General features: G+C 42.2%; 1 protein-coding gene and 1 long non-coding RNA gene across 5 annotated transcripts in view; one reads left to right on the forward strand and one right to left on the reverse strand.

Moving 5' to 3' along the window:
• Positions 1 to 27,917, forward strand: part of LOC147016962 (uncharacterized) — a 51,586-nt gene that overhangs the window by 13,533 nt on the left and 10,136 nt on the right. For 2 of the 4 annotated variants that reach the window (XM_085846265.1, XM_085846264.1), the window contains exon 3: positions 4,638 to 4,699. The exons of the other annotated variants lie outside the window; for them this stretch is intronic. In XM_085846265.1, coding sequence (XP_085702391.1) covers positions 4,638 to 4,699 — 62 coding nt within the window. The remainder of the gene's footprint in view (positions 1 to 4,637; positions 4,700 to 27,917) is intronic. 4 annotated transcript variants of the gene reach the window in all.
• On the reverse strand, positions 10,110 to 15,515 carry LOC147016963 (uncharacterized). Its single transcript, XR_015049265.1, has 3 exons — positions 15,373 to 15,515; positions 11,980 to 15,197; positions 10,110 to 10,939 (listed from the first exon to the last, which is right to left on the reverse strand). It is a non-coding gene; the product is annotated as an uncharacterized LOC147016963 (long non-coding RNA).

The raw sequence follows: 27,917 nt of genomic DNA on the forward strand, positions 1-27,917 counted from the left end.
TTTCCCAGTGTAATGGCTTCGATGTCCGTCGGCACGCAAAATTATATTAGATATTGATTGAAAACGTTGGTATGTTTAGTACAATGTGAGTATCTTGTTTCAAAAACATTTTGAACGTGCCTCATATCTATATTAAAACTTATGGAATAATTTAAAGATATTTATTTGTTCTTGAAAATTTAAACAATTTTTGTTTCAAAAATCAACTATAAAATAGGAAAAACAAAGGACAAAAGAAAAGACATAATCCAGCAAAATTAAATTAATTAACTAATGCTTTTTTTGTCATTCCTGCATATGTCGTCGTCGCATCAATTATAATATGTCGTTCCTTGGTGGGGACGTTCGCTGATTGTCCTGTCCACTAGGTTTTGCTAGTATATGATAAAGATCCCATGGGTTCCTTTTGAAATGCGGCATGCCATTGTTTGCCAGTGCCATGGCCAAATTCAAAATTCTTAACCTTCACCTACAGAGACACTGTGTCTCAGGGCACAGCTGTGTCTGCCTGGATATGGCTCCAGTAGACCAAATTAATTGTTCAATTCCGGTCAAATATGCATTCGCAAAATGATAATTACTGCTTATGAATGTATTTGTCACTTGAAAGTTTCAATCAAACTGGAGAAGCTTCAACTAAATGTGGTTCTGGATGCTGCCGTGGAATCCTGTCCACCTCCACTCATTCGCTCCTCTGTTTTCCCACATGTGGAATCAACTTCCACATTTTCTTCAATCTTATTCTTCCCTCCAAATCTTCAAGACTGCTGTTCACCACCACCTCAGATTATCCTCCATCCAAACCCATGATCATTTGTACCCCCGTTAACCCCCACCCAGAGCCCGCCTCCTTCCAAATTTCCAGCTTTTCCTTTCAGGAGTTTAATTCGGTGTTCATTTTTTTCACCTCATGTGTCCTCCCCGACCCCACTTTCCTCCCCATATCTCTTATTTGTGCAAGTCTCCCTCTATTTTGTCCTTCAACTCGACTGTTGGTCTGCCCCCCTCTTTCTGCTGTTCCTTTTGTTCTGTTGCATTTTGATCCGCTCGGTGTCTTAGCTCTTCCATGAGCATCGACTTGGTGGATAGACGGGATCAACCCTGGACAAGTACTAACATATGGTTTTACTACTGTATGTTTTGTGTCTCGGGCCAACAAAATGATACAGCTGTGTTTACCTTCGAGGTTTCTCGTCTGGGTGTGATCATTGGTCAGACATTAAACTGTTCGATTGGTGCAGACAGGGACAGGGTGTTGCCTCACGAAGTATGCCGTCTCTCAGATAGACATTAGACATGGCGTCCTGTCTGTTAGTATTAAATGGTGGATGTTGAAGTTCCCACAGCGTCTTTCATGAAACTTAGGTGAGTTATAACCAACAGCCTTGAGAACAAATTCCAAAATTCCTGCCTAAACAATGGGTTTGATCTTATCGGATAACCCTTTCTACCACTTTCCACTGCTTCCTATATCAGAGTGTTAATTGGTGTCATACAGGAGCATGCAGCTCCTTCATTTTTAGCAAATTCACACACTCAGGCTGTTTTGTATATCACGTGTGAATAGCCATATTAAGCTATGAAGGTCAAATCAACAACACCAGTTTTGCTTACCTTTAGTTACTGATCAGTGTGATTTTGTACATTACGAAGAGATGGAAAATAGTTATTACCTCCATCACCGAAGGTGGGAAGGAGGGGATGTTTTCACCTCTGTTTGTCTGGTTGTTTGTGTGCAGGATATCTCAAAAAGTTGTGAACGGATTCTGATGAAGCTTGGTGGTCAGGTTGTGTATGTGACAAGGACGAATTGGTTGGATTTTGGTGAAGATCCAGATCTGGAAACGAGAATTTTTAAAAGTGATTTTTCACCATTGATAGGGCTAAACCGTCATTTTGCATGATATCTCAAAAAAAATCGAGACGAATTCGAACGAAACTTGGTGGATAGGTTGTGTGTGTGTAACAAGGACTATTTGAATCGATTTTGGAGAAGATCCAAATCTGGATCCAGATACGAGAATTATTTAATTTTTAAAGTGATTCTTCACCATCTTGAGATCGGGCCAAAAACAATATACAGCATGATATTTCAAAAATGTATTGGGCCCGATATGTTCTCGTGGGTCAGACATTGTGCGGTGGAGTTATATGCTCCACTGAGTGCCCATCTAGTGGTTTTGTATAATCCTAACATAAGGCAAGTTTCTTCCTGCACTTTTGCTACTATTATAACATTCGTTCACACATATATGAGTCGTTCATTTAAAAGGTAACATTAACATTTACATTGGCATCAAAACGTTTCCAGGCATACTATTGTATTAGGTAGAGACTATAGATCATGGTAGTGATGGCTGCTTCCTTTAAAGTCAAAGTGTATTTCTGGAAACCCACTCATCACCAAAACAACTTAAATTTTTTGTTTTTCAGAAGAGGTTGCTGCAAAAAACGTTCAAGTTTTTGTTTTAATGAAAAGGTTGCATCCAGTGAACAGCATAAATGCTCAACAATGCAAACCAACGATTGGTGCACAGACATCGCAGTGTCCCATTGTTTGATTGCCCATTTGTCCAGCCAACACCACAGTACCGTCCCACTGGTTCATTATTGACTGATAGATGCTGTGAAATATTTTATGCTAGCCAGAGATTGCAGACAGGGTAACCATCTGAAGATAACCTTTGTAGTAGAGCATTGAAAGGGTAGAGTGTTGATTATGGGGGATTTAAATTTCAAAGCGATAGACCAGGTCCAGGAACTGGGAAAGAACAGAACCGAGGAAGATTTTCCAAATTGATTCCAGGATTGCTTCTGAAATCACTTTGTAGAAAAGCCAACTGGGAGGGGGGGGGGGTAAGTGGGGAATAGATAATGATCCCAATATTCTGGAGGAGGTCGAAGAAAGGGAACATCTCAAGACAAATGATCACAACATAGTGTGCGACGATATTGTTGGGATCTGGAGTTTGAGAGAGTAAGGTAAGACTGGTAGATTTCAGGAAGGCAAATGTTGAAGGTATGAGAAGATAGTTTGATGCTTTAGATTGGGAAAAGCTAACTTTATGGCAGTCTGCATCAGAGAAATGGACAACCCACAATGAGCAATACAGGGCTTTCAAAATGACGTAATTTGTCCCAAAATGCTCGGTGCCAATGCATAGGAACTTCTGGAAACAGTGATGTTTGAGGCAATGTAAATATATATATATATATATATATATATATATATATATATATATATATATATATATATATATATATATATATATATATATATATATCTTGTGTGCGATATAAGCATTGTTACCTAAAATGGCTCACAAGGCTTCTCGAAAAAGCCAAAAATACTTGGAAGAGAACTTGAGAGAAAGGTTGTGCCTCTGCACAACGAATGACTTGGAGAACTTTCTCAGCTCTCCGAACAGGCAGCTGCTCATACTGCAAACTCCTGACGATGTGGGCCGGTGCAAGGTCTGAGTGGATGAGCGTGTGCTAACCAAACACTTGACGGATCGCTGCCAGTGAGTGGACATTGTACCTTGCAGGAATGCATCCTCCTTCGGTGGGCATAGTGATTTACTTAATGGACATCTGCAATTGGAAAGACGATGCTGTGCGTCATTACCAAGTAACAGTAACCAACTATTCAGCAAAGGATGTCTTCACGACATGAAAATACACAAAGCTCGTGTATCTGGATTGGGTGCTTCTGAACACCGATGGGAAAGACATATCTGAGGCTTGTGAATGTGCAGGGTAAGTTTGAAATAAACTTTTAAAATGATGATATTTATTATTAATCCTGGTGTTGGCGCAGTGGTTAGGGCAGCGGCTTGGGATCCAAAAGGTCCTGAGTTCAAGCCCCGTTGGGCCACTGAATTAATACACCAGGGGGTTGACTCAGCCTGTCATCCTTCCGAGGTCGGCGAAATGAGTACCAGTGTATTGGGCCGGTGTATATCCCAGTTAAAATAGGTGTACCATATCCCTGTGTCGTAAGAGGCGACCAGGGTTGCGTCAGGAAGGGCATCCGGCGTAAAACATGTGCAAAATCAGTATGCCGATCATACGGATGATCCGCTGTGGCGACCCCTAAAAGGGAGCAGCCGAAAGAAGAAGAAGAAGATATTTATTATTAATCATGTTTTGGGGTGGGTGGCGTTCGTGGGAGCTGTGAGGGCTGTGACAAATATCTTGTTTGTTTTTTTTGGTTCTGGGGCCACAAGACAAATGGTACTAGATTTTTGCATTCATTGCTAAAAAGACAAGTGTGTGTGTGTGTGTGTGTGTGTGTGTGTGTGTGTGTGTGTGTGTGTGTGTGTGTGTGTGTGTGTGTGTGTGTGTGTGTGTGTGTGTAAGCGTGTTTGCATGTACATCTGCAAATCATAGAAAAATACAGGGCTGGACCGATCTCCACCAAATTTTGCATATGTGTCGGTAATATCCAGGGTTCAGGTGATGGGCACAAACCCCCCACCCTCTGGGAGGCAATTTACGATTTTCACTTGACCACGTACCACAGTGCAAGTGGTTTACTGACTCCTGCTGCAGATGGTGGGGGCGGGGGGGGGGTTATCTGCAGCACAAAATACCTTTTCCCCATCTCCCCCACTATCTCCCCTTCTCCCTCTCAGGCTGCTGAATGGAGCAGGTGCTTTTCGTAGAAGGAAGTTAGAGAAATATCTGTGGATGAGAGGTACTGAGTTCATATCAATTTCTATTAATACAAGCAACACACACACACACACACACACACACACACACACACACACACACACACACACACACACACACACACACACACACACACACACACACACACACACACACACACACACACACACACACACACACACACACACACGACTGCTCATTTCAGTGAGGCTTGCAAAAATATTTAAAGGATTTTTATGGCATGAAAAAGATTATTTCAACAGAAAATTCAAAGCATTTATTATGTCCAACTTATTTGTTTTTTGTTGAATATTTTTTGTTGAAACCAAATATTTTGTAAATAGCAAACGCGGGAAGCAACAACACAAAGTTGGCCCCGTGTGAAAACTGGATCATGCGGGCACACTCAAACGACGTCGTTGCTGACTTGGTTGCCAAACAAATGGGAAGGACTCGTCAGTGGGCAATATTGCATTGTCAGGAATGAGCACCATTTTGTGTGATCATGGAATTGTTGCCTGCAGTGGTTGTTCGTTTTTGATGATAGGTGACCCTTCTGTATTTTCACACTACTCAGCCTTGGGAACTCAGGCTAAAACCGAAATTACATACAAAAACTTTCATTTAATACACAAATTGCCCATCCCTTTATTTGGGCAGTGTATTGTCAACAGATTGTTGTCTCGATTGCTCCCGAAAATATGAATAACCTGCTTTACGTGCATGAAGCAAAAACATGCATACTGCTTATATGCATTTATCGTGGTTATATATCTCAGATATTTTGTAATTGCACTGGCGTGGAAGCTGAAGTCCCCCTCATCTTTCTCATAAACTCCACCCTCATCTTTCTCCCTCAACTCTCCCCACTCACCCTTCTCCCACCATTCACCCCTCCCCCCTCACTCACCGTTCTCAAAGTTGCCGCCCCCTCACATCCACAAAGCTGCCTCCTTCCCCTGCCCTCTCACCTCCATCTCTTCACTCCACCTCCTCAAATCCTCAACTGCCTTCTGCCCCCTCTCTTGCCTTTGCCTCATGGAAAGCAAACCCAACTAAAGGTAATCTCAGTTCCTTCGATAAAGCTCAGAACAAGTGTGTATCTACCCTCAGGAGAGTCAGAAAAAACATCTTTCTCAGCTCAAGTCCGAACTTTCAAACCTCTCTCCCTCTTCAAAATTCTGGTGGCATCTAATCAATCTGTCTCTGGTGTATGTTCCTCCTCCATCCCCTCCCTTACCTCAAATGGCCGCACTGCTGATATCGCACGTGAAAAGGCTGAATGCCTAAACTAGGTGTTTGTATCAAAATTTTGTGTCCAAAACCCATCGCTTTCTGTACCCACCTTGCCCAGTCACACCCAACTGTCCCTGGACTCCGTGTCCTTTTCTCCTGACAAAGTGGAGAGCTTTCTGCAAACCTCAACTCAGATTCTGCAACCGGTCCAGACGGCATCAGCCCACGTGTCCTAAAAACTTGCTCCTCTGCTCTTGCTCACCCTCTCTCTGTTATATTCACCCTCTCATTTGCTCAAGGTCATCTTCCATCTGCTTGGAAATCCGCAAACATCATCGCCCTGCACAAAAAGGTGCAAAAACAGATCCCTGCAACGACAGACCAATCGGCCTTCTCCCGATCATTAGGAAGGTTACGGAATCCATCATCGCTTCAGACATCAAATCCTTCCTCTTCTCCAATTGCCTGATTTCCAATCATCAATTTGGTTTCAGACCAGGTCACTCTACCCTGGATATGCTGCTTCTGCTCTCCTAACAATGGATGGAGGTCCTCAATGCCAGATATTAAATCAGAGCCATATCCCGAGACATATCACGTGTTTTTGACATGGAATGGCACCCGGCCCTGCTCACCAAACTCTCTTCCGATGGTATCCAAGGCCATCTCCACTCATGGCTCGCAGACTTCCTCTCCTGTCACAGTCAACGTGTGGCCCTAAATGGAGTTCTTTCATCCCCTCTTCCTATCCAGGCTGGAGTTCCTCAAGGTAGCGTTCTGGGCCCTGTTCTTTTTCTGGTTTTCATCAATGATCTCTCCGACTCTCTGGAAAATCTTCTTTATCTCTTTGCTGATGGCTCCACGCTCTGCTGTACCATCTGGCATCCCTCAGACTGGCAAGCAGCAGCTTCTTCGCTCACTGCAGATCTGGGTAAAATCACAAACTGGTCCAACACGTGGAACATGTCTTTCAATCCGGACAAATCTCACACTCTCACTATGTCTCTCTTGAAGGACAGCCTGGCAAACCCTCCTATCTATTTTTTTTAACAATCCTCTTGAGGATGTTCAGTCATTCAAACTCCTGGTCTCCCGATCAACCATTATCTTTCTTGAGTAAACCACATTTCAAAGTTGGCCTCCAAAGCCAGCCACTGACTGGGCATCTTCCGTAGTACAATGTCGTTCCTTGGCACACCTGAACTCCTATCCACCTACAAGGCTTCCATCTGCAGCTTGATGGAGTACTGCTCTCCCTTCTGGGCTGGTGCTTCTGCCTCCCACCTTTCTCGGCTTCAGGCTGTAGAAACCAAAGCATTTCGGATCATTGGCATCTCCCACGGTGAGGCTGAGTCTTTGGGTCTCTCTCTCTCTCTCTCTCTCTCTCTCTCTCTCTCTCTCTCTCTCTCTCTCTCTCTCTTCTCTCTTCTCTCTTCTCTCTTCTCTCTTCTCTCTTCTCTCTTCTCTCTTCTCTCTTCTCTCTTCTCTCTTCTCTCTTCTCTCTTCTCTCTTCTCTCTTCTCTCTTCTCTCTTCTCTCTTCTCTCTTCTCTCTTCTCTCTTCTCTCTTCTCTCTTCTCTCTTCTCTCTTCTCTCTTCTCTCTTCTCTCTTCTCTCTTCTCTCTTCTCTCTTCTCTCTTCTCTCTTCTCTCTTCTCTCTTCTCTCTTCTCTCTTCTCTCTTCTCTCTTCTCTCTTCTCTCTTCTCTCTTCTCTCTTCTCTCTTCTCTCTTCTCTCTTCTCTCTTCTCTCTTCTCTCTTCTCTCTTCTCTCTTCTCTCTTCTCTCTTCTCTCTTCTCTCTTCTCTCTCTTCTCTCTTCTCTCTTCTCTCTTCTCTCTTCTCTCTTCTCTCTTCTCTCTTCTCTCTTCTCTCTTCTCTCTTCTCTCTTCTCTCTTCTCTCTTCTCTCTTCTCTCTTCTCTCCTCTTCTCTCTTCTCTCTTCTCTCTTCTCTCTTCTCTCTTCTCTCTTCTCTCTTCTCTCTTCTCTCTTCTCTCTTCTCTCTTCTCTCTTCTCTCTTCTCTCTTCTCTCTTCTCTCTTCTCTCTTCTCTCTTCTCTCTTCTCTCTTCTCTCTTCTCTCTTCTCTCTTCTCTCTTCTCTCTTCTCTCTTCTCTCTTCTCTCTTCTCTCTTCTCTCTTCTCTCTTCTCTCTTCTCTCTTCTCTCTTCTCTCTTCTCTCTTCTCTCTTCTCTCTTCTCTCTTCTCTCTTCTCTCTTCTCTCTTCTCTCTTCTCTCTTCTCTCTTCTCTCTTCTCTCTTCTCTCTTCTCTCTTCTCTCTTCTCTCTTCTCTCTTCTCTCTTCTCTCTTCTCTCTTCTCTCTTCTCTCTTCTCTCTTCTCTCTTCTCTCTTCTCTCTTCTCTCTTCTCTCTTCTCTCTTCTCTCTTCTCTCTTCTCTCTTCTCTCTTCTCTCTTCTCTCTTCTCTCTTCTCTCTTCTCTCTTCTCTCTTCTCTCTTCTCTCTTCTCTCTTCTCTCTTCTCTCTTCTCTCTTCTCTCTTCTCTCTTCTCTCTTCTCTCTTCTCTCTTCTCTCTTCTCTCTTCTCTCTTCTCTCTTCTCTCTTCTCTCTTCTCTCTTCTCTCTTCTCTCTTCTCTCTCTCCAGGTCGGTGGTCTTTCTGTCTTCTACTGTCTCATGTCCGGTCTCACCCCCCCGGCTCTGTCTGTGATTTGTCTCCACCATATTTCCGCAGGGCGTTCAAGGTCCGCCAACAACCCCCTTCTGATAAAACTACCAAAATCACGAATCACTGCTCACCTTCACTCTTTCATTCCTTTTTTTTTCCCGCCTTTGGAATAAACTCCCTCACTCTGTTCAACCCCATCCTTCCCTCCAGGCCTTCAAAACAGCTGTTCACCACCACCTCTTATCGCCCCCCATCCAAATCCTCGATCTTTTCTACCCCCATTAATCCACCCTAAGCCCATCTCCTTCAAATTCCCTTCTTTCCTTCCTGAAAGTCCCTGTAATGTCCATCTTGTATTCCCCATGTTCAGTGCCCCATCCCTCTCCCTTCCACAGATCTCCTCATGTATCTGTTCCCCACTGTTTCATCCTTCCCTCTCCCGCTCCTCTTGTCTCATGCCCCCCCCCCCCTTGCTGTGCGATGTGTGTTCGCTCTCATATGCGCCTCGAAAAGGTATACAAAAAAAAGAAGCCTGAGGCCTATACGTACCGTCATCTGAACAAGGCCATGACGCCTATCAGCCCCAACATTTTGACATTTGATGATCTTTTCACAGTCGTTTTGGTTGTTTTACACTGAACGGAAAAGTTATAGGGCATGATGATTGTTTATATAAGACTTCCGAAGGCATTTTGTGCTTAACAGAGCACCATAATTGTGGATGTATGATTTTCCTGCTGACACTTGTGGGTGGAGTCAGGACAGCTGTCCAGCCATGACTTTTAAATATATTTAAAGATCCAATAACGTCAGTCTCTCACCTATTCAATTTGGTTGTATGCAACATTACCTTTACGATGAGATGATGATATTAGGTAGTGACATCATTCTTTCATTTCATGGGCAGCATGGAGGTGCTGCTTTGCATTGTTGCTGGGGGGGGGGGTGTGCGCCTTTGCTGCTGATGCAGTACAACCTGTAGGCAGTGCTGGATTAACCATAAGGCAGACAAGGCATGTGCCTTAGGACCAGCCAAAAATTCGGGCCAAAAATTGTTTTCACATTAAATATTTGTCTTTTTTGTATTAAATATTTTGTTGTTGAATCAGTTCATCTTTTGTCTGGGGTCCATTTCCATGAGGCCGAGATCTAATTTAAAATTTTCAGGCCATTTTCTAAAATTTCAAAATGTGCCTTAGGGCCAGCCGAGGCTTAATCCGGCTCTGCCTGTCGGTTACAGCAGGAATTTGTAATTTGTTGAAGATGCCAGCGATTGCTCACCTGCTCTTCGTGAAGGATACATTGGGATATTTAACCTCCACCAACTAATGCTCGCAGATAGGACACCCTGCTTCATGACCATCCGAGGGACGGCACGCACATTGATAAATCGCTCTGCCTATGAAACACCAGGTTGACAGTTTAGAGTTAGTTCAAGATTTGAACCTCGGCTATGCAGCTTCGAAGCCAGTGTGCATACCTCTAAATCATCCTGCCAGCTGGCAATGATATGGTTTCGGTACAAAGACGCGTGACATGTGCAAATGATTGCATTTTTTTAAAAAATGTTTATTTCTCCTTTTTTTTTACAATGATATAAGGCTCAAGGAATACAGTATCTTCCACAAATATCACATTCCAGACAAAGTCATGGGAGTAATGCTCTATAAATTTCAACGACGTTAAGCAGATGATGAACAAACACACATGGAAAATGGGATTTGAACTTAAGTTCCCTACATTCTGAGCTCGGAGTTCAAATGGGAGCACGAGCAGGCAGAGTCAAATTTATTGGCATTAAACTATTCATGGGGTTTCATTTATTTATTTTTTATTGATGAACACCAGTGACAATGCATTGAGTTGGAGTGACACCTAATGTCTTGCCACAGAGTAACAAGTGTCAGGCAGACATTTCCTCAATATTTTCGTTTCTCTCAACTCAAACACATTTGTCCAACAAATATGTTGATTGAAACCTCAGCTTAAATGGGCCATGAGATTAGTAGCCAAGTGTGCATTTCTATTTTGGTCCTCCAATCCCAAGGGATTAGGTGCATGGTTGGGATCTAAACATATTCCAGTTATATAGTACAAGCTACCGGGAAAGTTTGGTGCACATGTGGGCAAATGGCAATCATAAAACCTTCATAACACTCAATTTGGAGTGCTTTTAATATCACCTGATCGATGATAGTCCATAATTCGCTGCACACCCACAGTTATTATTACAGTATTTGTTTAAATCATTGGACACGAGCCACCATCACATCGATGGAAGCAAGCACTGTTTTAGCATTCATTGGCAAAAAGGCAGGTAAACCGGTTTTGCAGCAATCCACAGCAAAGGTAATGCCGTTGGTTCAAGATACTGTACAGTACACAAAGAGACCTGCAGAGGCAGCCCCGCCCTATAAAAGATAAACATAATGATCTTTGGTTTAAAGACATTACAATTCCCTAAACTATGTTGAAAGAGATATGATTTAGTTACAGGATTATAGAGATCTGGATAGAATGCTCTTTAAAGCTGTATACATGTATTAATACAAATGAAATCAAACCTCCTCCCATAGGAGAAGGGGAGGCTTATACCTGTTGTAAGGTTTGTTTCTACAATTAGTGCAACAGAGTTTCAATGGTACTCCAGAGTTTCTTCGACCCCTAGGGGCTCGGAGTGCTAATCCACCATTTAGGGGTTTTTTTTCTTCTTTTCTTCCTGCACTCCTCATTTCCGAGTTGTATCTCAGAGCCGGCTTGGACTTTTGGAAATAGAGTTTGTAGCAATAATGGGAATATAAAATATGCAGGGTTGACTTGATGTTTTTGACCTTGACCTAATTTCGAAGGTCATGACCCAGTTATAGACATTTTAACATTTGTCATAAATCTTCCACGAGCCTCGACTATGCATAGAAAAAAAAAACTCGGCTATAGTTTTTGGATCAGAATGACATTGCCCTCTCTAGATAGCCGAGAGCAAGGCATATTTAAGCTTAATTTACGCCATACCCCTCCGAGTTAAATGCTTGGGGCAAATGGCGGTCTGAAACAAAAGAGATTTTTTTGTTATCGTTCAATTTTGCCAATGTGGAATCTCAAAGACTGCTTGGCCTTCCAATATGTTCTTACATCATAATAGTGGGCATGCATTGAAGTTGTGCACCTCGTATTTGATTAGTGTCCTTGACTTACTTTGTTTGGATGGTGACCTAATTAACAACAAAACATTTTTTCATCATAACTTAAATAATTTTCCTCTAGTTGATGATGTTAAGTTTTATGGATAGATTGTAGAAGGAGACACATTTTCTTAATTTATATATTATCCCTAAAAGTTGAAGATCAACATCATATGGCGGTCCAAAAAAAAAACAAATGCCCATCATTGGATCACAGGTCAAAGGGTAAGTTGCAGGCAATTACCAAGGGTAAGCCAGGGGAAACTTACCCTTGGCGATATATTCGTGATCGCAGATATCTCGCTGGTGATTACTCCAACAAATTAAAATAAATCGGTCATCTCGTTGTCGACTCCTCCTCCTCCTCATCCTCCTTCCCCACCTCCTCCTCCTCCTTCCCCACTTCCTCCTCCTTCATGTGCCTCACATTTGTAGAGAGAGAAAGAGAAAATGATACTGTAAAACTAAATATATGATGTCATTGGTGCCACAATTGTGACAATGAGAGAAAACAACAATCAAATAGAAAACGACAGACTAAAATACCAGTAAGGAGAACAAACCGAGTCCGCAGAAACACCAAAATCATCCTCCTGAAAAGAAATCAATATTTTGTGCTTGCATCATTCAAGAAAAAGTAACAGGCAAACAACATGGCAATAAAAAAATAGACCAGACCCCACAAACAGAAACCGAACACCACCATGGTAACAGAGACTTGAGAGACAGAGAAAACAACTCAGAAAGGAAACGAGGCAAATGGAATAATTCAAGAAGGGAAACCAAAGCCCAAATCTAAAGAGAAGAATCTGAAAAATAATAAGCAATTTCAAAATCAAAGTGAAAGCCTGAGAGTCAATGAAAACTAACAAAATATAATGATAGCAGGGAAAAAAGAAACAAACAAGTAGAAGTGCATGGAAGAATACCCCCCATATGCCAGATAAATAAATAAATATCAAATCCTCCAGCACGTGACATTGACAGGGTGCCTTAGGTGCCCGGCGATCTGCCGTGCAGCACATGGAGAAGGAATTTGGAGGGAGTGGTGTGCAACAATTGATTCATTAATTTATCAATTGCATAATTGGAATAAATAAATAAAAATTGTAAAATAATTAATTTCTTAACCAATTGCTTAATAGTATACCTAAACTACCACTGTTTCATCCGAATCTGTAACTTTTTGAAAATTAAGTAATTCGTCGAAAAATGTATAATTAATCGACAAATTGATTGATCAATAAATGAAAAAAAATACCCTTTATAGCCAAATCACTTGTTCACTGTCATGTCCAAATGTCATTTTCCCAGCTCAAACGGTGCCTGAGATATTGCCCAGATGAGAAAGAAAATAAGTAATTAATCAATTAATTGATGAATCAAAAAAAAAAGAAGATTGTTTTTGCCAAAGCACATCTTCATTTTTGTCCCCAAATTTCAGCTTCCGAGCTCAAAGGATGGCTGAGATATCGCCCGGACAAACAAGAAAACAAACAAACAACCAAAAAAACAACAAAGAAATGGAGTAAAAACTGAGTACTCCCTTCCATCCATGCCTGGCCATGGTGTCATGCATCACCTGGATATGGAATTGGGAAGGAGCAGTGTACAAAAAGAAACAAACAAGAAAGAAAGCAAGAAAACAAATGTAGTAAAAACAAAGTACTCCCTTTGACATCCAGCGTTGATGTCATGCATCGCCTGCATATGGAATTGGGAAGGAGTGGTGAACAATAAGTGATTTACCACCACCAAAGACAACAAAGGGTTCTAGAAGCAGAACAGAATGGATGTAAGAAAGGATGCTATGGAACCAGGCCATTCTCGAAAACTGCAAATTGCGAAGAATTAAATTGTCCACTGCCTGGATGGACTATAAAGAAGCTTTTAATGGTGTTCCACATTCATGGATGATAAAATGTATGCAAGTGTACAAGATCAACCCCAAAACTTGGTATCTGTGATCACAAGGTGATCGCCAAGTGTATGCCTCCAATATACAGAGAGGCCCGCGATCCAATGAAAGTCTATCCATGCAGTGGACACAATGAGAGTCTATCTAACCTGCGACTTTCCCTTGACCAACGATCCAATGAGAGCAATATTTTTTTTCAGACTACAATATGACTTTGATCTTCAAAATGTATGGATACAGTGTAAATTAAGAAAATGTGTCTCCATCTACAATCTATCCAAAAAATTCAACAACATGAAAATTGGAGGAAAATTATTCAAGTTATGATCAAAAGGTGTATTTTGTTAATTCGGTCACAATCTGAAAAAGAAGGTCAAGGACACAAATCAAACACAGGTGCACAACTTCAGTGCAGGTACACTACAATGATGCAAGAAAATCTTGGAAGGCCATGTAGTCTTTGAGATCGCGCATTGGCCAAATTGAGCGAGGACAAAAAAACACATTTTATTTTTTCAGACCCGCATTCGACCGTGACCTTTAACACAGAGGGGTATGATGTAAATTATCCGTAAATGCGCCTTTCCCTCTGCTATCTGGAAAGAGTGATTTTGTTCCGATCGGACAAGCTTTGGTGGAGTTTTAGTGAAAAATGCTAAAATGACTATAATTGGGTCTTGACCTTAAACATTATGTCAAGTTTCAAAAAATTATGTCAACCCTGCATACTTTTTATTCACATTATAATTGATGCAAAATTTGATTCCGAAAGTTTCCCAGTCGGCTCCGAGATACAGCTCTGAAATTGATGCTGTTTGGGAATTTGGAGTTTGAGTTGAAAATAAATATGGCAGGAAGAAAATTAATGGATAAATATTTTGTTTTTTTTTGAATGGTCGTTTTGTACTCCAGGAGTCTCCAAAACTCTGTGGTACCATGAAAATTTTTGGGTGCCAATTATAGAAACAAACCCTACAACAGCAATATGTCTTCCCCTTTCCCATAGGGGGAGGCTTAGTAATCAAACTTATTGAGAAAGCAATGGGGCTCTTGAATACCACATTTATATTACAGCGTTCAGACATAAAGATCGAAATATCGGGAGTGAAGATACAACGTGGGGATTTTCCAGGGCGACAAGCTTTCCCCATCCTGTTTTATCTGGCCCTGGACCCATTGAGTATGCTCGTTAATGAGTAAGGGCATGGATACACCCTAACATCCAATAGAAGAACGTCCAAGGAAACAGGAAAGGTGACACATCGACTGTTTATGGGTGATTTAATGCTCTTCACACCGAACGACAAAAAATTGGCAGAACAACTAAAACTAGTAACACTTGATCTGAGGACCTTCAAATGGAATTTGGCCTGGATAAATTTGCCAAGTGGACATTCGTACAAGGTAAACCAACAAAAACGCATAACATAAAAATCGACCTAAATACAATACAGGAACTTGAAAGCGAGCATCATACAAATACCTCGAAGTAGAAGAGTGTCACCAAATATGTCACAAACAACAGCAAAGGAATACTTGCGTAGAATGAGGCTGATCCTGCAAACATATCTGCCGGAGAAACAAAATCAAAGCCATCAACCAACTCGCAGTACCAGTGTTCCAATGTCGTCGCGGAATAATAAACTGGCCACAATCGGAAATAAACAAGCTGGATACCAAAAGAAGGAAAGTCCTCACGATTCACAAAATGTTCTACAAAAACCAATGCATCTTGGGAATGTACCTGCTGAGATGAGAATTAGGTAGTGGCCTCATGGAACTCAACTAAGTGCACAGAACGACGAGTATAGGGTTGACTGAGTTCGTGAAATGTTCAACAAACTACTGAATCTGATCTTCTGTTATACATATCATAAGCTAAGCTAATGCTGCCTGTCTGCCCCACCCTGAAACAAAGAAATGCCCCTTGGAGAGAAAAAAAAATTCAGCTAAAGTTTCTTCAAATTAATCTAAACCTATGGGAAAATTAAAAAATTTTCAATCGGACCAAAATTTTAACCTGGGTGGTGGTGTGCAAGGCAACAAAACGTTGTTTCAATCGCTCCACATTTTATTTATTTATTTGCTGTTAAGAAATATGATTTTGGAATTTCACAATACTTAATATCTAATAGGCTAAAGCCGGTCTGTCTATTCTCCCTCTGAAACACAGAAATGCGCCTCGGAGACAATAAATTGCAGAAATGTTGCTTCTAATTAATCCACACCTCCGGGAAATTTTATAATTATTGAGTAAAGGTTGCTTCAAATTAATCCAAACCGACGGAAAAATTATAATACAGCCTCAATTTAGCTATTTCAACCAGCACAAGAAAAAAAGCCTTCCTTTTATTTTTATTTTTCTCTCGTAGTATTTTTACCACGGGCTTCCAGCTACAGGTTGCACAAAAACACGAAGCTAAGAAGCCAAAAAGGTATCTCTACCCCACCTTGCAATATAATTTCCAAAAAAAGGTGCAAATAGAAGAAGCTACAAATGAAATTGAAACAGAAATTGACAAGAAAAAGAGCAATCAGAGATTGCAGACCCTCACCAGGACTTGTTTTGTGTGGTGTGTTGTGTGGCGTTTGTGTACTGGTGTGTTACGTAATTAAAAAGAGATGTAATTAGAACTGTCACTTCATAACTGCCGGCGGTGATGACCGGGTACCAAGATGTCCCGCTTTCATCAGACACCTGACCCATGATGTTTTTTTATTTTTATTATTCAACTGAGTTCATAATGGGATTAAAATATATTCAATTGAAATCAAATGGAAGACCAAATAGGTACAGTCCTGCATTGGAGTAATAAGGAGCCCAAACAAGCAAAAAGCAAAGATGAAGTCATCAGGAAGAACTTGGATAGGATTCGCATTTCAGCTGCTACTCCTCCACCCTCAAACCCGTCCAGGCACAGCCAAGTGAGCCTCCTTCAAATTAAAGATAAAAAAATAAAAAAACAAAACAAATACCTACATCAAAAAATTAAATAATTATGGCTGCCAGACCATATGTCTGATCAAGTTGAAATTAAAAACCTGTATTCCACATCACCACTACATCAAAATTGTGAAGTTTCATGGTGATTCATTAAGTAGTTCCAGAAAAAAACATTATTTAATCATTTTCTTAAATCCAATATCACTGCCAAACCATGTGACATCAATTATTCCTGACAACCTTGTACACGCATGCCTTGGGGAACATTTGTGTTAAGTTTCACCTCAATCTGTCCAGCTGTTCTGGACAAACGATTTTTATATGTTTTAGAGTAAATCCAATACAGCTGCCAAACCATGTGACCTATGATGTCATATGTGTGAACCTTTTGTTCCTCATGGATAGGTCATTATACGGGTAAAGTTTTTCCTCGATCTGTTAAGCCATTTCAGATATGAAGGTTTTTGAAGGTTTAAAAAAAAAAACAATATGACTGCCAAATCACGTGACCGATGATGTCATTAATTTTGTGGACCATTTTATCTCCAGATGACCCTCAAAAATTTTCACACTCATCGGATGTAGCATTCTACGTATGCAATTATGATGTCATAATGAAGGCACCTATGACGTCATAAAAATCACTCATTCCCCATGACTACTTGATACGTGCCAAGTTTCATTTTTTTTCTTGGCACAGTTTCAGAGATAGAGGTCCAAAGTTTTTCCGGTTTTCCAACATGGCTGGCTGTCACACCACGTGAACTATGATGTCATAATTATCATGAAAACATTCAACATGAGTTGTACCAATGGTGAAAAATTCGTTGCAATCTGACAAGCCATTGTGGAGCAAAACATGAAAGTTCTGTGCGGACCAACAAACAAACAAACAAATACAGACAGACAGCCAAACAAACAAACGGACCCAAGTGCAATACCCACTCCAGTGAATGCTATTATACAGCCCCCAACAAGCGCATACCTCCACCAGGCTGATTAGTTTATGTTTTGTATCCCACTGATAGGTCAGATCTGCATCCAAACATTAAAAAAAAATCCAATCGGCCTGTTCTTGTCACCGAACCGACTCATCCACCTCGTTTTGTCATACTGTAACTCGTCCAAAACTTTTTGAGATTTCGAGCTATACATAGTTTTTGGCCCCATCTCTCAATGGTGAAGAATCACTTGAAAAATTCTCGGATCCGGATTGGGATCTTCACCAAAATCAAATTAATTAGTCTTTGTCACACACCCAACATCTCCACCAAGTTTCATCCGAATCCGTCTGAATTTTTTTTAAGATATCATGCAATATCGTTTTTAGCCCCATCTATCAATAGTGAAGCATCACAAATAAAATAATTTTCGTATCCGGATCCAAATTCGGATCTTCACCAAAATTGAATCAATTTTTTCCTTCTGGCACTCCCAACCTGTCCACCAAGTTTCGTGTGAGTCCATCCATAACTTTTCGAGATATTGTGATATATGTCGTTTTTGGCCCGATCTCTCAGTGGTGAAGAATCACTTTAAAAATTCTCAGATCCAGATCCGGATTCGGATCTTCACCACAATTGACCATTGCTGCTCGGTTTCACCAAGTACCAAACAAGAAAGATGTCTTGCCTAACATGATACTTACAAAATCCCAAAAAACAAATTTGACCGAAAAAATAATTAGTCGTTGAAAGAATTGACCTGATATGCAAATGCTCTTCAAAATTCAAGTAAATCGGATAAAAATTTAGGATTTCAGAAATATCACCTAAGTTGTAGACCTTTTGGCCTATGTTGACCTTTTCACAAATGTTAACCTCAAAATAATGGGGTGGTTGAATTCAGCGACATGATATGCAAACCCTGTTCATATTTCAAGTATAAATTGGATGAAAATTGACAATTTTAGAAATAGAGCCTATGTTGACCTTTTGACCTCAAACATAATTGGCAGTTAAATTCAATGATCTTATATAAATCCTGTTCAAATTTCAAGTCAATCAGATGAAAATTGAGGATTTTAGAAATTGCACCCATGTTGTTGACATTTGGTCGATGTTCACCTTTTGACCTGTGTTGACCTCAAAAAAAAAATTGGTGGTTGACGTCAGTGTCCTAATCTGCAAATCCTCTTGCAATTTAAAGTCAATTGGATGAAAGTTGACAATTTTAGAAAACTGACAGAGTTGTAGACAATTGACTGATGTTGAGCTTTTGACCTCAAAAACAATAGGCTTCTTGCTTTTGATGAACTCCACCAGATGGTGAAGTTTCGTGAAGATCGGTTTAAAATTGTGACCTGTATGCGGTTGACATACCTACAAACAAACAGACAGGGGTGAACACCTTCAGTGGGCGAAGGTATCAATTAAAAACAAGGCAAAGGAAAAGAATAAAACTAAATATCAAACGAGAACGCCACTCTTCAGCGTGGCGACGTCGACAGATATGCCTTCTCCCACATTATTACATCATATACATACTTTACCAAGTTTGATTTAAATCCCTTGAGCTGTTCTCAAATATCACGGTTTTTTTTTTTTAAACCGAACATGACCTTTGACCTGTTGTCCCATAATCTAATCAGTTTATGCATACATCATTGTATATACTTGTACCAAGTTTGAATTTTGTTCTGTCCCTTCAGCTGTTTTTAAGTTATCGCTGTAACGAAAACCTATCATCGACTCTGACCTTTGACCTTTGTCCTCTTGATGCTGCCATGAAATCAGTTCATCTTTGCATCATACTCTATACTTCTACCAAGTTAGGACAAAATCCGATCACTGGTTCACAAGTTAGCATGGTAACATAATTTTTACCTAACATGACCTCTGACCTTTGACCTTTTGATCCCAAAATATAATTAGTTCATCTTTACATCATTATACATACTTGTACCAAGTTTGACTTAGATTCTTCAGCCATTCTTAAGTTATCGCGCTAACGAAAACCTATCACGGATGCACGCACGGACGGATGGACGGACGGACGGACAGCCAGACGAACAACCTGAAAACATTATTCCTCTGGCAACTTCATCAGCGGAGGAATAAAAACATACACTAACAAGTGGGAGAATGACAGAAGATCAAGAAGATTAAAAAAATGAGCTGAACAGATTGGGCAACAACAAAAAAAGGCTCAGAGGAGTGTTGCGGATGAAGAAGTCAACTTAACTTGGACGGAGAACGAGTCATACTTAATGCCAAAGACCAAGGGCAGGAGACAATTTATTTCAGAAAATGGCGGGATTGAGTCAATTGGACAAGTGTAGGTTCTGCAAAGTATAAACAGAAAGAAGCAATCACATTCTTTCGGGATGTTTAAAAAAAAACACATGTCAGAACAGCTGTATACATAAAAGCATAACAATATGCAGAGCAATCCATTGGCACATCTGCAACAACTTCAACATCCCAACCAGAGAAATGATAGAAGCACAAACCAAAAGCGATGGCTGAAAATGAGAACATAGTGCTGACACCATGGTCTGACCATCCCATCAAGTATGAACATGGAAAAGATGGCATTGCTAATTGAGGTGTCAGTACCCACTGATTTTGGCGTAAATAACATGGAAATTGGAAAGATAAGCAAGTTCCAGGATCTGAAAAATGAAGTCAGAAGCTGGAGAGCACCACATTGTGCCATTGATATTTGGAGCAACAGGCATGATAAGGAAGAACCTCAATGAGATCGTTAAAATTTACAACAAATTAACTACAATTAGAGGCTATCTGGGGTTCAGTGATGATCCTGAAAAGAACATTCAGACCAAAGATGTCAGAAAAACAAAACATCACAACTTGGTCGACAAAAGGTGATCCTTTACCAAAATGGAAGTGGATACTTTTAGTCCGTGGGGGACTCCATCACACCTTCTAAAACCACAAAGGGGGATTACAACCAACGGGAGAAACTATATAGTACATTATTCCACAAGATCTCAAGAAGTCATTCAGGCACACGCAAAGGTCATTTGGCCCGTCATACATACGCCGTATCTGCATTTAATAATTCCAACTACCGCAGGTAGCATAATTAGGGTCTACATACAGCTTACCCAAGTGTTGAATTTGGCCCGGGATCATGCGGAACATTACAATGGCTTACCCCTTTCAACACAAAAATGATGACGTTCGCAAATTATAACATCCTTGATGACTCTTGGTGGCGCTCCAAAGCGAAATGCAGACAGGACAACATTGTTACAACAACGTCTGACACACGGCGGATGGCATACTTTGAGGTGCAGCGTCCCCTATGGGGCTTGTTACAGAATATTCAGTGGCGTTGGGAATCGAACCTGCACTAACGATATATCTGTTTCAGCCTTTAAAATTCTGGTGTTGGCTTTGTGGTTAAGGTGGCTGGCTTGGGATCTTATGGTCCTGAGTTTGAGCCCCTGTTTTCCAGGAATTAACACCAGGTGGGGTTGACTCGGCCTGTCATCCTTCCGAGGTTGGCGAGATGAGTACCAGTGTACTGGTATAGTGGCACAGCATCAGCGGCATAGTCGCGCTACAACAAAATTACACCTACCCGGCAGCCAAGCTGCCATCGCAAGAATAATAATAATAATAATAATAATAATAATAATAATAATGATAATAAGCCTTAAAATTGCTGGATTTTATTGATTTTGCACGTCTCTTTTAAATACCTAAAAGACCACACCGGTTCCACAAACTTGTGGGTTTTTTTTGCCATCAGCAACTTCCTCGACCACAGACGGATATTTCCCCGACCCCAACCCCCTCGTTGGGGGTCATCTACGTATTAAATTAAAATCGTGCTCAAACATTTTCTTGCTTTGACAAAGTTAAGCTTCAGATATGAAAACATACATCCATGGATGGTGTAATGGAGTGGGGGCTGGGGGACTGATTGTGGCAGAGGACAAATCCAAGAAAGATGCATTACCATTGCTTTTGTCTGAAATCCGTGTAAGTATATTAAAACTATATCAGACTTAATATTAAGTTTGATTAAGTTCGTTGTAATAATGGGGTCAGTGTATGAAGTGCTCATCATTAGATTAAGTTCATGGGGTAGGGTTTAAAGGAAATGTGAGAGCTTCTTACAAACTCGAATCAACATTCAGTTAAAACCTCATCGGACATAAAATTCCAGTCTACTAAAGGACAAAGGCCTCTTTCAACTGTCATGGAGGATTGCTTGTTTGACATGCTTGCCACAGATTCCCATGACTATTGGCATGCACTGCTTGATTCCCGTGACTGCTCACTCTCACCAACTCACAATAGCTAAGTGTATGTTGGTGAGAGTGCCCAGTCATGGGAATGAAACCCACACCAATCAGTGGATGAAGACCCGAGTCTTCCACCCCACAACCAAAGAGTAACCACCCAAGTGAAATATAGATTGAAAAAAAAAACTACAATTCAGGGAAGCGGCAGAAATTTCTTTGCATGATGGAGGATGACGACCGGACATTGCGGGGATTTGTCGCACAAGATCTTAGAGCCGATGCTGCAAAAAAGCAAGAACAAAATTGTGCAATGGGTGCACAGTATGTACTCGTGTTATCAACTAAAGAAAATTCTTCTTCTGTTCTCAGACTCATAAGTGCATTCTTGACAGTTTTTGAATCATTGAACATCCCTGAAACGATTGGCTTTTCAGCCAGTGAAGTTTTGTTGAACTCATGCAAAGGTCTTGTGACATCCATTTCTCCTTGTAGTCCCAGATACTGCATGTCACTCCTGAGTTGAAATCCTCAGATTGGGATCGCACTTTTGCTGATGCCTCAGAGTCACTTGACTCAGCTAGCTAATAGAGGCTTTTCAAAATAGCCTCGTAGTAATTGATGATTGATGATTGATGAGGCGAGTGATCTTACCGTGAAGGACACATTCTACGCCACACTCGAGTCTGTGGTTGATCAGTGCCCCAGACGAGATACACTTCTAGTCTTGGGGGATTTCAATGCATCGACTGGAACTGATAGGGATGGTTATGAGGTGTGTGTTGGTCCCCATGGGTCAGGAACTATGAACCAGAATAGCACTAAGTTCCTTGACTTTGCAAGAAGTCATGGACTTAGGGTGGCTGGTTCATGGTTTCAGCGCCCGCAAGCTCATCGCTGGACTTGGTATTCCAACGCTGGCGGTGTGGCAAAGGAGATTGACCATGTCCTCATTGACGGTCGTTGGAGGATGATCCAGAACTGCAGGGTCTACCGGAGTGCTCAGTTCCTCAATACTGACCACAGGCTTGTTGTAGCAACTCTAAAGCTGCACCTTAAATCCTGGAGAATGGTACCATCCCAGCCTAGGCTGGATGTTGCCAAGCTCAGGGATGAGAGAGTAGCTGAGGAGTTTGCGAACAGGCTGAGTGGACACTTGGGGGTCTGGGTGCTTTGGGGGTCCTGAAGAGTTGTGGAGCACCTTCAAGACCACCGTCCTTGATGTTGCCGGTGGATGCCTTGGAGTTCACCGCAGGGCAAAGAAGAATTTTGTCTCTCAAGGGACACTGGATACCATTGACCAGAGTCGCAGGGCCAGGCTGAATGGCAGAGCTGAGCTGTTCAGGGAGCTGAGGCGTAAAACTGTACGTGCACTGAGGGTGGACAAGGAGGCCTATGTGCGAGGAATCTGTGAGGGGTAGAGCATCACCTGTGGACAGGTGATTCTCGTCCCGCTTACAGGGGAATTCGCGCATTACGTTCATCCAAGCCCATCCCTCGGAGCACTGCAGTTCGAGCAGAGAGTGGTAGGCTCTTGACAGAGGAGTCTGAAGTGAAGGCCCGCTGGGCTGGTTACTTTGAGCGGTTGTACCAGGCTGATCCCCCAGCTGTCGAGTTGGACGTCAAGGGTGTTACAATCCCTGTTGCTGACCCTCGAATCAACTGTGGTCCACCATCGCTTGTGGAAACACGGGCTGCGGTGAACCAGTTGAAACGGGGCAAAGCTCCAGGGATCTGTGGCATCCATGCCGAACTTCTCAAGGCTGGTGGAAATGCTGCACTCGCGTCGTTGCATGCAGTTTTGTGCTCTGCCTGGAACACAGGCATCATCCCAACTGACTGGAAGAGGGGCCTTGTTGTCCCTCTCTGGAAAGGGAAGGGTGATCGCCAAGACTGCAACAACTACCGAGGGGTGACGCTGCTCTCAGTGCCGGGCAAGGTCTTTGCTCGGATAATTCTTGATAGGGTTCGCCACCATCTGCTTGAGCACCAGCGTCCAGAGCAGTCAGGCTTTACACCAAAGAGGTCAACGATTGACCGTATCCTTGCACTTCGTGTCCTCACCGAACGCAGACGAGAGTTTCGGCAGGGGCTGCTTGCAGCCTATGTTGATCTCTGTAAAGCGTTCGATTCAGTGAATCGGGATGTCCTCTGGAGGATTCTTGGTCTTCGTGGGGTGCCACCAAAACTGATCGATCTGATGTCTGAACTCTACTCTGGTACTGAGAGTGCTGTGAAGTGTGGTGGTACCATCTCTGACTTATTTCCAGTTGATACTGGAGTTCGTCAGGGGTGTGTACTTGCCCCCACACTTTTCAGCACTTGTATGGACTGGATTTTTGGGAGGATGTCGGAGAGATCAAGTTGCGGTGCATCGTTTGGCAATGTCAAGATCTCGGACCTTGATTTTGCAGATGATGCAGTCATCTTTGCGGAGACTTTAGACATCCTCTTGGGGGCCCTCGAGGTGCTGAATGAGGAGTCGGAGCCGTTGGGATTACGGATTTCTTGGGTCAAAACAAAGATCCAGGCTTTCGGTGACATCTTGGATGCTGCTGTCCTGTCTGTGTCTGTTTGTGGTGAGGATGTTGAGGTCGTGGATAGATTCACTTACCTTGGCAGTGATATTCATGTCTCCGCAGGTTGTGAGCCGGAGGTCAATCGACGTCTGGGTCGGGCCTGGGGAGTCATGGATTCACTGGATCATGGGGTGTGGCGCTGCCGGTACCTGTGCGGGAGGATGAAAGTCCGAGTCTTCAGGTCCTTGGTACTTCCAGTCTTGCTCTATGGGTGCGAGACTTGGACTTTGACCAAGGATCTGAGACGGAGACTTAATTCCTTTGGTACCAGGTCTCTTCGGAGAATCCTTGGCTATCGCTGGTCGGATTTTGTGTCCAACGAGCGGTTGCTGAGAGAGACTCGGATGAGATTTGTTACCTGCATAGTCCGTGAGCGTCAGCTGCGGCTGTATGGACATGTGGCTCGTTTTCCTGACGCTGATCCTGCTCACCAGATTCTCTCAGCGAGGGAGTCTCATGAGTGGAGGAGGCCAGTGGGCCGACCACGTGCCTCATGGTTGCAGCAGGTTGACCATCATCTCAAGGAGATGGGGATGGGCCTGGCATCTGCCTGGGGGATGGCCAGACGGAGGCCCCTGGAGTACCGGCGGAAAGTGGACGCAGCGACGCGCTGTTCTGGCACATGCTCCCATACCTGACCTGACCTGATTGATGATACAGCAGTCTATTGGCTCAGGCCTCGTGGTGGCCAAAGCAGCTTTATCGTTGATTCTGACGGGGATGTTGAAGTATCTGCGCTGATCTCTGAAAACACACGAATATATTTCCGCTTCTTTTCTAAAAGTTCCCAAGTTCTTGCACCAACTGGAGGGCATCAGTCACCAGAAGATCCGGATCGCATGTTTGCTGAGATATCAAGTTCAGAGAGCGAGCAGCGCAACAGAAGTGTAGAGCTAGGCAACGCTCTCTAGAAACAATTGCTTGGCAGTCGTTACACTTGCCATGCATATTTGCAGCTCCATCGTATAATTGCCAACCTAATATGCTGATGTTGAGGCCAATCCTGAGTAGCACATATTTTATGGGAGCTGCAATCATCTTCACCTGTCATTTCACTTTGCTGTTAGAGACCCATAAAGTCTTCGTGCAATTCCAAGTTTTGTTTTTCTTAATCAACGTGACAGATGCATATGGATTCTTGTTATTTTCCTTTTATACCTTACATGTTGTCAACAACTATGGAAAATATTTCGGACTGTTCCCTGATATTGGCTATGATGCTGCATTAAATTTTGTGAGAAGTGTCTGCACTTCTTCCACCCACTCATGGGAAGTAGATTTTGTTGAGTGTTGAAACCACTGCTTGAGGTTAGCATCATTTTCAGCCTGTAGTAGTTGCTGAAGGTTGTCTTCGCTCTCGAAGTGTCCACAATTTGCCAATCTTATCTTAGCATGAACCTTATAGATTGGAAATTTTTCATCAAGCACATTTTGGTTTTGTTTTGCTGTTGCTTATGGGCAGAGGCAAGTTTGGATGGTATGTTTAACTTCCCCCTATTTTGTCAATCTAATTGAAATACTGCATGTTGGTGGCAAGCCAATTCTAGCAATGTACAGTGAATTTCTCGATTGCTTTCTTCCAGTTGTAAAAAACAGTAAGTTGTTGGGGTACCGTATTTTCCGGTGTTTAAACCGTGGCCATATATTAACCGCAACCCCCTTTTTCACCCTAAAAAAAATTAAAAATAAACTTTTCCGGTGTATAAGCTGTGCCCCTGCTTTTCACCCTCAAAAGAAATGAATATATTGATCATTTTATTTTCTGATCGAGATCTAAATACATTTGTACGTTAACTTTGTACGGAACAAAGTGATGGAGGTATCAACACGCTTACTCCCATGTCCGCTTAATTTCGTCTAACAGTCTTATTCTCATTTTTAAGAGGTTGAAGAGAGAGGAAAGGATACCAAGAAGTTTTTATTTTTCTTTCTTATTTTTTAATATTTCAAAGAGGATTTTTTTTTATTACTAGGAAAAGGAAGAAAAGGGATTCATCCCGGTATCATACATATTTCTTGTGGATTTATGGCCCTGAAAAGGTCCGTTTGGGTTTGATGAAGCTTTTCAGCTCAACCCTAGGAAATCCTCGTCAATGCTTTCCTCATCGAAAACCGCATGTAACTCCTTGTCCGAATCAGGGTAGAGCAAGTCCGCGTCACTGTCCCCGTCACTGTCCCCGTCACTGTCACCGTCATTTGCAGCCTCCTCCTCCTCCCCCAAAATGACGTCGTCCTCTGTGCTGTCCGCGTTGTTGGAGATGCAGCATTTCAGAAATGCTCGGTTGATGATGTCTGACGGTATCTCATCCCACACCTTGACGATCCAGCTGCAGGTCATTGGAAGGTCGACCTTTCTCATCCTTCTGCTCTTGGTGTAGGTCTTCTCCCCACTCATTAGCCAGTCGGACCAGCAGCAACGTAGCCTGTCCTCGAATGGCTTGTTGATGGAGACATTGAGGGGCTGCAGGAGCGATGTCATCCACCCTGGGATGATGATGAGAATGGTGGTGGTGGTCTGATGTAGCAGCGCTTTGGTGCTGTCGGTCTTTTGACAACTGAACGCATTCAGGACTAGCATGTCTTGTGTCATCAGGAGAGATTGTCATCCAGACTACTACTCCAGACCATGCCCACCAGGTCCTGGACTTGTCCCTTGTCTATCCACCCCTTCTGCTGCGCTTGAACAATGATGCTGGCTGGAAACTTGTCTTTGGGCATTGTCTTCCTATTCAACACGACATAAGCGGAAAGCTTTCCACTGTCTGCGGTGCAGACGAGCATGACAGTGAATCAGTCCTTCTCGTGGCCAGTAGTGTTGACCATCACATTGCGCACAAGCTTATTTGAGGTGGTTGCTCCGTTATTAGACTCTAGCTATTGTGAAAAAAATTCTTTTGATTTGAGATCAGGTGTTTTTCTTCTTCTTTTGTGTTTAATGGAATTTTTAGAGCCGCGAAGTTCTATATACGCCACACACCTAAACTCCGGGCGTCTCCGGACGTTTCCAGATGTTTCCAAGCATGGCTTTATTTCATTCCGCACAAACTCTTCATCTGCACCGATTTTCAAAATTTAAATGGCGGAATTGAGCTTTAACAGCTGTTCTAACTGCGAAAAAAAAAGTGTTCATTTCGAATATAATTGAAATTCAGCATTGATCGTTTTTAAGTCAAATTTTTTTCTCCACCCGTGTATTCACTGCACTCCGAACTTTTACCTTTTTTGCCGAAATAAAAGTGAAGTTTATACACCAGAAAATATGGTATACACTTTGGGATTTCCTTCCCTTTAATGTACGTATGTTGTTTGTGGTGCCAAACCCAGCTCGTTCTCTAACGACTGCAACCCAAGGTTTGCGCTTCTCGAGTATGAATGATCGTACAGGTCAGCTACCAATGAAATGCATCTTTGTCCGTTGGGGTCTCTGACTTCTGAGTGACGTTACTGTTACCACATCAACAGCATAACGTTTTTGAAACTTGTATTTCAAATAAATACATACAAAGTTAAATGAGGAAGTTCACCATTACATACAATGTCCAACTCAGATT

Source organism: Eptatretus burgeri, chromosome 11, assembly GCF_056783735.1.
Source record: "Eptatretus burgeri isolate ZD-2024b chromosome 11, Ebu_testis_v1, whole genome shotgun sequence".
Lineage (NCBI taxonomy): Eukaryota > Metazoa > Chordata > Myxini > Myxiniformes > Myxinidae > Eptatretus > Eptatretus burgeri.